The 10,280-nt window shown below is 38.0% G+C and overlaps 1 protein-coding gene across 4 annotated transcripts; it reads left to right on the top strand.

The window, feature by feature from the left end:
• Nucleotides 1–200: 200 nt before the first annotated feature.
• Nucleotides 201–4,838, top strand: LOC121971378 (putative disease resistance protein RGA3). 4 transcript variants are annotated; one of them, XM_042522622.1, is made up of 5 exons: nt 201–572; nt 1,344–3,655; nt 3,741–4,116; nt 4,189–4,286; nt 4,389–4,838. In XM_042522622.1, the coding sequence occupies exons 1-2, from the start codon at nt 284–286 to the stop codon at nt 3,653–3,655; spliced, it is 2,601 nt and encodes an 866-aa protein (XP_042378556.1). In that variant the 5' UTR covers nt 201–283; the 3' UTR covers nt 3,741–4,116; nt 4,189–4,286; nt 4,389–4,838. The 4 variants fall into 4 exon arrangements, with proteins under 4 accessions (XP_042378556.1, XP_042378553.1, XP_042378554.1 ...); XM_042522619.1 differs by having other exon boundaries at nt 201–3,655; XM_042522620.1 differs by having other exon boundaries at nt 201–3,655; nt 4,373–4,838.
• Nucleotides 4,839–10,280: the final 5,442 nt, after the last annotated feature.

The raw sequence follows: 10,280 nt of genomic DNA, 5'->3' as shown, positions 1-10,280 counted from the left end.
TCGTGGGGTCGAAACTCGGGGTAGTCGGGGCGTAAATCCCAGGTCCCTGTGCAACTCACCCCACCTGCCACATGCTCGCTCAGGATGCTATGATTTACCTCTCTCGTGATGGCCTTGGGTCGGGTGCGGCGGGGGCGCTGGGGGCAAGCGATTTCACCTTTTTACCACATTTTCTAATTGTTTGGAGCCTATATATAGTCGTTAGGGCACTAGCATTTTCTCCTTGCAAAACAAACATCACACCCTATAACTTGTGAGCCCTTTCCTCTCCCTTCTACCAACAATGGCAATGATCTTAGATTTCTTTGTCTCAAAATTCATGACAATCACTGCCAACATGGTGGAGGTAGAGATCTTTAAGGTGCTCGGTGTCGATAAGGAGATCAAAGCTCTTCAAGAAAGGTTAGGGACAATCAATGGTTATCTCCACGAGGCAAAGGAAAAGAGGCATGAGAATGATGAAATTGATTTATGGGTGCGGAAGTTGAAGGATGTCATGTATGATGCTGATGATGTTATTGATCTCTGTATGATTGAAGGGGGAAAGTTATTGAAAGCTCGAGCTTTATCAGGTTCAACGACTATAAACATCCCTTTCAACTATCTCTTTTCATGCTTCCAATGCCTTAAATATCGCCATGATATTGCTAACCAGATTATAGCACTGAATAATAGGTTGGAAGATTTGAAAAAAGATATAGTTATAAGAAGTAACTTGGATCGAACAACCAAAGAATCAATTGAATATGTTAATAGATTGGTTACCCATGAAACATCTCACTTACAAGTTGAAGGGGATATTATAGGAACACAAATAAAAAATGCTACTGAGGTACTAGTTAATTTGATACTCGAGAATAACCCTAAGAAGTATCGTGTTCTTGGAGTTGTGGGAACAGGAGGAATTGGAAAGAGTACTCTAGCAAGCAAAATATTCGAGGATGAAAGGATCAAAGATAATTTTTCAAATAGAATATGGTTGTATGTTTCTAAAAATTACACGGAGTCTGATTTGCTAAAAAATCTAATTAGGTCTGCGGAAGGAAGTGAAACCAAAGGAGAAAACCTTGAAGGAAAAAGTAAAGTGGAATTGGAAAATAAACTTGTGTCTATTCTTACTCAAAATACTTTTATTGTGCTAGATGATGTATGGAATTCATCTGTGTGGGTAGATTTCTTGAGAAAACCTATAATGAAAAGTGCAACAAGTTGTACGGTCTTAGTTACCTCTAGAATAGAAAAGATCGTAATGCTAATGAAGCCTAGATATATACATCCAGTTGAAAAAATGGATGAAGAAAGTGGTTGGACTTTGCTTAAACATTTAGTATTTGATGTTGAAGGAGATGAAGACGAGATATCAAGCTTCGAAGAAATAGGAATTAAACTTGTCAACAAATGTGACGGTTTGCCTCTTGCGATTAAAGCTATTGCAGGGGTTCTATACCAACAAAACAAAGCAAAATGGGAGGATGTTCTTGAAAGTGATGCATGGAATATGGATCAGATTGAGGAAGAATTAAGACCTTTATATTTGAGTTACGAAGACTTACCATCTAGATTCAAACAATGTTTTCTCTATTGCTCTTTGTATCCTCAAAAAGATATGTATTCTAAGGAGATTGTTCAGTTTTGGGTCGCCGAAGGTCTTATTATGGATGAACAAGATGAATTGAGGAGGGATATTCCAAATAAAAAGCAGAGAACAATGGAAGATCTAGGGGAGGAGATTTACAGGGAGTTACTTGGTAGAAATCTCTTAGAAGCTAAAAAAAATGATTTGTCCAAGAGTTTCTTCTCTATGCACGATCACTTCAGATCACTTTGTGCAAATTTACTGAGAGAGGAAGGGGTTTTATATCGACATGGTAGAGAATTCAAAGTAGATGATAATGTGAAAATTCGACGGCTGTCAATCTCTTGTATGGGGCCTATGCTAGTGTTACCGGCTCAAATTCTAAGACAAGCTTGTTTGAGAACTCTAATTCTCACGGACTCCCCTCAAACCAAGACAATCGAAGATAGTGTTCTGCAAGCATTACTGTGTTTGCGAGTTTTGGATCTCACAAAAACATCAATTGAAAAGATTCCAGATTGCATTGGAGATTTGTTGCATTTAAGATATCTAGATCTCGATGAAACAAATATTCGTGAGATTCCGACAACTATCGGGAACCTTGTAAACCTTCAGAGTCTGAATATCTTAAGGTGTAAGTTCTTGGAAAGACTTCCTGTGTCCATTACTAAGTTGCATAATCTAAGATGGCTTAACATGATTGGTTGTCCACTGCTCACTTATGTGCCCAAGGGAATTGGGAAACTGGAAAATATCTATAGCCTTTATGGATTTATGATTGGACAGAATGACTCAACTGAAGAAGGTTGTGATTTAGAAGAGCTGAAAAATCTCTCCAAGTTGAGAGTCCTAATCATTCTGAGGCTTGAGAGGGCAGAAAAAGGAGCCTCTGCACTTGCAAACAAGCCATTTCTTAAGGACCTTACGTTGTCATGGATGCGACCAAATGAGGAGGAAGATGACAATGGTGGAGGGCACGATGCTCAAGCCAATGAAGAAGAAGATGGTGATGGCAAGGATGATGGCTCTGGACAACGAACTGAAACTAAAGAGGAAGAAGAAGACGAAAATGAGGAGGTGGAGGATGAGGGTGAGGAAGAAGAAGACGAAAATGAGGAGGTGGATGGTGAGGAAGAAGAAAAAGGATGGAATGAGGTGCAAATCAGTAAAGCCGAGAGGATATGCAATGAAATGTCTCAGCCTTCATCAACCTTGATCCACCTTCACTTCTATGAGTACTGTGGCCGACAGTTCCCGAGCTGGATGGCATCCTCTTCCTTGGCTGAATCTTTTCCAAACTTGACGTATTTGAAGCTTGTTGGTTTGCCATGTTGCACGGAGCTCCCTCCCTTGGGTACACTGCCTCAGCTCAAGTTCCTCAGTATTGTAAGTGCAAACGCCATAACAGCCATTGGGTCTCAATTTCTCGGATCGAGAAGCTCTGCATTTCCCAAACTTGAAGTGCTCCGATTTGAAGACATGCCCAAATGGGAGGAGTGGACATTCAAGGGAACACCTCTTGCAGTGAAGTTGTTTCCGAGTCTCAGGAGTTGTGCTATTATCAACTTCCCAAAGCTAAGAGCTCTTCCTGACGACCTCCACCGAGCTGCCAACCTCAATGAACTGTACTTGTTCCAAACGTATGAGCTACGTGAGATCAATAACCTCCCCTTGGCTTACAAGCTTAAGGTCGCAAATGGCAGAGGGTTGAAGAAGATTTCCAACATCCCGTCATTAAGATATCTTGAGGTGGATGACTGTCCCAACTTGGAGTGCGTGGAGAATCTCGACAAGCTGCAGCATTTGGTGTTGATATGTTCAGAGGAAATGGAGCAGCTCCCGCAGTGGTTCCAGGACTTGATCGAGCAGCATAACAACATGGCCAGCACTCACAGGAGTTTGAAGAAGTTTGAGATGCACTGCAATCTTCAACTGCTAATGAGCTGTCTCGAAGGCAATGAGAATTGGGACATTCTCAAGCATATTCCTGTTGTCAAAATACAGACATATTCCAGCAAAGAGTACATCCGATATACCAAGGATCCCTACAACTATGATGCAAACATTCCTTCTAATTGAGTAAGGCAATTCGTCTATCTTCTTCTGAATCCTCCTTCCCGTGTAACCATACAATTCTTCCAAACACCTTTGTTTGTTTTTGCAGGATAGTGTCAAAAAAAGATATGCTTTCTTCAATTATACTGATGAAGGTGTGATTTGTATGGTGCTGTTTGCGTTTGCTTCTTTCTACATTTGGTTTGATTACTTTACATTTGGTGAAGGTGTTATTTGTATGTATATATGTTTGCATTTTCTTCAATTGTACTGGTGAAAGTGTGATTTGTATGGTGTTGTTTGCATTTGCAAGTCTGTACGTATGTATTTTCTGTATCAGGATGTAATGAACACATTCATATAGGACCTGTCTTTTTTTTTTGTACATCTATTTGTTTCTCAACTATCTCTTAGGTCAAAGAGTACATACTCTACACCAAAGAGCCCTACAACTCTGATCCACATGTTGCTTCTGATTGAATAAGGTGATTCATCTATCTTCAAAGCCCTCCTTCACATACAACCTTTCGGTATTTCAATCACCTTTCTTTCTGCAGGATGGCGTCGGCAAATGCACTGATCACTTTGTGTGTTTCTTCAATTGTATTGGTGAAGTTGTGATTCTATGGTGCTGTTTGCATTTGGAATTGAACTGGTAATATCAACTTCAACTTCATCCTTGGAGTTACTTGTCTTTCTTAGGTTAAGATGCATCAAATGGCTTACTTTAACATGCTCCAGGGTGTCAATTTTTCAGAGAAACAAGTCAATTTATAGAAGTGTATTTCAAAAGACCAAGTTTGGGAGGATCTTCAGTTACAAATCAGGATGAGATACAGTTGAGAAAGATTGCAATGTTGCAGCTTCATGTGGTCTAATTGGCACATGGCATGTCTGCGGCACTCTTTAGATATGCATACCCCAACCTTCTCCGATTCACAAGCAAGCGAAACTTTAGAGTTACAAAGGAGGCCTGCAGCTACAATTGGGATTCAGGCTTGTTGGTGGTGGTGCTGAAGGCAAGTTCTCAAGTGGAAACTGAAGCACTTTTGACAACATTGTTATTCTTTCTCTTTGTGCATTGATTCAGAATGGCTTTTGAAAAGCAATTCCACCATTTTCACTTGTTTTAAAGTATGGAAAGGTGATCGTGGTGATCATGATCATGTGCTCACTTGAATTAAGTAATGAGTTAAGGTCTTATTTATCCCTTTTTTGTATCCTGAAATTAGTTTCTTTATTTATGATTAATCAGAACAAGTTATTTAGGCTCTTATTTATATTTCCTTTTAGTTACTTCTATAGTTGGACCACCGAAGGACCAATTCATTTTTGGGCTTTAGTTGCATAACAAAACATTAAATCAGGTTTCATCCCATGGCATGTCTGAATCAACTTTACAAAAGATATTTCGTGCCAATCCAATTAAAAAAAGTTTGAACAAAACCTTCCAGTTTTGATGTAGTTGGTAAAGGTTGAAAGTTGGTTTCATATTAGGCTAATCTCTATGTCAAATATGCATGTGCAAGCTTATCTTGGCATTAGCATTATCGGTGCAACATAAAACATCAATAAGTGCAGACGAAGTTCATGTAAATTGAGGTCAATAAGATATTAACAAGAGAAGTCTCACAAGTGTAAATAGAAATTTGAATCAGTCAAGATGATAAAGTGATGCCGCGGATAACTATTAAATTCGTTGATTTATGCACGAATATCGAAAACGATCTTCTAAACCCTATTGATTTGAAAGAATATTAAGAAATAGACATCCAAAAATTACACGGAGCTTTGAGGAAAAGAAGAACAGCATGGTCGAATTATTATTAATCAAACTCTCATCAAAACATGAAACAGAACACTTATATAAATCTCATGCACTAAGACTTGAAGAAATGAAGGAAATTCTCATATATGGATCTCAATTCCTATCTTTAAAAAAAAAGAAAAAATCTTACTAGAAAAAAATAGTTAACATAAAAAAATTAATAAAAAAAATGACGCTTATATAGACAACTCACCGACCATAGATATCAGAAATACTAAAAATATAAAATATCCTAAATATCAGAAATACTAAAAATATAAAATATCCTAAACAGACTAAAAAAATTTAAAAATATAAAATATCCTACTCAAAAATTTAAAAATATAAAATATAGAAATTAACAAAAATATTGTAATACCAAACTTGATAAAAATATTAAAAAATAATAAAATTATTTTTTTCCATTCCTATATCACAAAGTCAACCGAAGATTCTATTAGAGTTACGATAATAAAGTATTAGTTGACTAATGGATGATTTCTAATGACACAATCAATAAATATAATGATGTGTTTAAACAATGAGAATAGCAAAATCCTAGACTAATGGATGATTTCCAATGATACAGTCAGTAAATGATGTCTTTAAACAATAAGGATGGCAAAATCTCAATCCATAAGATTCAATCTTGATTTTATAGTAGTGAATGAACAAGTCTAGATGACAACATGGGTGAGTCTATTGATATGCAATAATTAATTGACTAATGAAAGTAGTCGATTGATAATCAACAAACAATCAATTAAAAATTGTAAACAATCAAATGAAATTCATTATGGATGATGGCCGAAACTACCATACCAATTGACAAATCAACAATAACAATCGATTGATGGATATCAATTAACAACTATAAAAGGAACCCAAATGTCGTTCGACTAAAGCATCAAAAATACTTCAAGCTTTCACCTAATACTCATTCTACAACATTTTTACGGTAACATGTGTGTTCCATTTTTCTGGAGCCTTCAAATTTAATTTTCTTATTCTTTACATTCTGCAATTTTCTATTATTTTTGTTACTATTTTGCTATCATATTTTGTGATTCATCATACTATCATATTATGATTTTGTAAATGCTTCTCCGCCTTTAAAATATTTCTAAAATAAAAAAATATATAAAGACTTTTGAAAAATGAAAGAATGAGTATAAGCTGAGTTTGGTTTTGATATGTTCAAAGGAAACAGATCAGCTCCCACAGTGGTTGCCGGGCTTGATCAGTATAAGATTTTTGCATGGTGCTGTTTGCATTTTGTTGGACAAAGAAGAGGCAACACCTCTCAACCTCTAATGTGTGAAAGAACAAGAAGAGGAAAAAGAGATTGCACAAAACAACAAAACAAAGTCGTACAAAAGGAGAGCAAACACGAGGAAGGAGAAGAAAAGAAAGAAAAAGAGTTACCGTAATTCGGCAGCGTGCGTACTCCACAAAACGACCGAAGCTTTATTAGAATTCTCTCTACACATGAGAATCACATTACATGATTCTTATGATTATTGTTGTACAATAGATTTACAATGATCTCTATAAATAATACATAAACCCCAGACCCGATGAAATCATAATAGAATTTTGTTATGAAAAATCGCAACAGAATTCTATTATGAAAAACGGTAACAAAATTATGTTATATAAAATCGTAATAGAATTTTATTACGAAAAATTTTAATAGATTTTTCTTCCATAACATTCATCGTATTGACCTCATCCAAATATAAGTCATCATTCAACAATCTCCACCTTGGCGAATATTCACCCCTTCGAAGAACACGAGTATAACGCCCCTAATTTTTTTTTTATAATACATAAACCGCGGACGTCATATACTCATAATTTCATAGCGGTTCATAGTTCAAATAAAATTACATATACAACCTGAAGAAAAATAAATATAGCTAAATGCGGAATTAATTTAGAAGGCTTTCGGCTAGTCAACGCCTCCTACCTCATTGGTTTCGTTGTCTAAAAAAAAATGAATCAAAGTCTGTGAGTCGAGAGACTTAGCATATTCAAAACAATGTTATGCAGTAGTTAGCATAGATATTCTAGTTTATTAAGGGAGACCACATTCAAGGTAACTTGCGACCTCCCTACTAACATACTATGAACATATGCACAGGCAGTACTGACATAAGTGTGACAATATAAAGGTAAGCATGGTAGATGAACTAAGCATAATGATAGACTTGATCGCGAGCATGTCTATAGGCATAGGCATAAGAATAACATGAACATAGTCATAAGCATCAACATAAATGTAAAGCAAAACATAAACATAAACATAAACATAAACATAAACATAGGCATAAATATAAACATAAACATTGACGTAAACATAAACATAGCTTGAACATATCTGCATGTGTACTTATAAATGTATTGTTGTGGTGGCTTGACTGTATATAGCAATACCATAACATAAGTTATTGATCAGACAACTACCCTAGCTAGGTTGGCGGGGACCGCTCCTTGGAACAAATCCTCTATCCATGCATGATTTTGGCGTGCTCCTCTGACTTAGGCCCCCGGTTCATCCCACCGTCCCAATTCATGAGGGTTCTTTGGCATTCTCCCCGGGCTTAGGTCCCCGATTAACTTAACCCATAGTAAGATTTGGCAAGTTCCCCAGGCTTAGGTCCCCGGTTCATAACTTAACTCATAAAAAGATTTGGCAAGCTCCCCAGGCTTAAGTCCTCAGTTCATAACTTAACCCATAATAAAAAGATTTGGTAAGCTCTCTAGACTTAGGCCCTCAATTCATAACTTAACCCATAAAAAGATTTGGTACGCTTCTCGGGCTTAGGTCCCCGGTTACAACCAACCACTTCATTCCATAAACATAGACATAAGCATAAGCACAATCATAATCATGATCACTACATAGGCATGAATACAAGCATGTGTTGGTACCATAAGGTTGTTTTGATGTGATCAAACAAGTTAAATTAGGTCTTGTTGTGTTTAATCATGTGTCTAGGTGTGCAAGAACTTAGTAGCACAGGATGTCGAACAAAAGATTCAGCTAGCGAGAAGGACGACACAGGAGAGAGCTGACGGGCTCGGCACGTCTGAGGGATGAGGTGTTGTAGAAAAGTATGTGGGCGGACGAGAATGAGCCACCGGCGTTTCCGAGAGACGAGAAGCCGGAGCGGAAATTTGCTCGAAGAGAAGGCCGAAAGTTGGGTTCAAGTGAGCTATTTTTCGGATGATCGAAATCACCCAAGCGAGCAAAGTCGGAGCAGAATACCCGGACCGAAGCAAGCGAAGCCGGAGTGGAAGGCCCAGATTGGAAAAAGTCAACGTGGTTGACTTTCCTAGTCCGAGTGCCCGGAATGGAATTTTATCCAGATCGCGTTTGACCGCGATCCGTTGCGGATAAAATTTTATCCCCCTCCAGGTGCCTGGAACCCTTCCAGGCGCCCTGACCAAGGTTATAAATACAGCCTTGGTCCAAGAAGCTAAATACAACAAGCATCTTGAGAAACAACACTTGTACGCTTCTAGTTTTCGTTTAGCTTCATCTTTTTGTGTGATCATTGTTGTAAAGAGGCTTCTCCACCTGAAGGAGATATTAATGCGCTCCACTTCCTTGGATTAACAACCTCCCGGTTGTAACCAAGTAAAAGCTTTTGTCCCTCTGTCTTTTTGGTTTCCTTATTCTTTTTTATGTAAATGTTTGTTTAAGTTATAAGTTGAGGAAGGTATTTTTGTTTGATTTTGTGTCGGGGATATTCCCCCCCCCCCCCCCCCCCCCTCAGTCAGCCGCCAACGGTCTCAACAAGTGGTATCGAAGCAAGGTTCGCTTCAAAAGGACTAACCGCCGAACGAAGAACACAAGATGGTCATACCAAGCATTTACCTACCAAAGTTCGAGAGAGAGTTCGCGAGCTGGAAAAAGAGAATGGAGGTATGTTTCAAAATAGACTTTGATTTATTATTAATAATAGAATTCAATTTTGAAGTGTTCGAAGGCAAGCAAAAGTATCAATGATTCGAAGGCAAGCAAAAGTATCAATGGACGAAGAAGGAACAAGTAGACTTAGTGGCAAACGTTAAAGCAGAGTTTCATCGCCTGAGCTCCTCCTGCCACAAGAAGTCAACTGGATCGGAGCTTACGGGTCCACCAAGGAGCTCTGAGAAAAATTCCTGGAACTTCATGAAGGAACCTAGGAGGCGAAACTTGCGAGACGGGACTTACTTCGTAACCAGATCAGCAACCTCCGATTAGAAGAAGACGAAATAATTGCACACCTTCACTCAAGGATCAAGGAGCTCATCACCAGACTTTCAAATCTCGAAGAAAAGGTAAGCGATCGAGATTCGCTAAGGTATGCTCTTAATGCATTCCCTAGAAATACGAAATGGGCATCATTAGTAGATACCTACTATATCTCTAAGGATTTAGAATCTGTTACCTTAGAAGAGTTATTTTCAACATTTGAAGTTCATGAATCGAGATATGCAGATACAAAGAAGGAACCGAAGCACGACATTGCCCTTAAGGCAAAGATGGACGAACAAAATTCATAGTCCTCTCTCGACGACAATGAAACGGTAATGATGGTAAGACATTTTAAAAAGTTACTTAAATCTAGAAAATCTAACCATCTGCAGGGTAGAAAGAGAAGAACGATCAGATGCTACCACTGCAATGAAGAAGGACATGTTAAAGACAACTGCCCTAAGTTAAAGATCAATAAGAAGGACAAAGGAAAGAACAAGAAGCATGTTCAAAAGAACAAATACAAGACCCTAAAGGCAACGTGGGATGAAACGTCGTCCAAATCAGAGGTCGAAGCCTTTTCCAGACTTGCGTTG

This window comes from Zingiber officinale, chromosome 4A (genome assembly GCF_018446385.1).
Source record: "Zingiber officinale cultivar Zhangliang chromosome 4A, Zo_v1.1, whole genome shotgun sequence".
NCBI classification, from domain to species: Eukaryota; Viridiplantae; Streptophyta; class Magnoliopsida; order Zingiberales; family Zingiberaceae; genus Zingiber; species Zingiber officinale.
The sequence above is the reverse complement of the archived record's forward strand: the minus strand, read 5'-3'. Positions and strand labels throughout refer to the sequence as shown.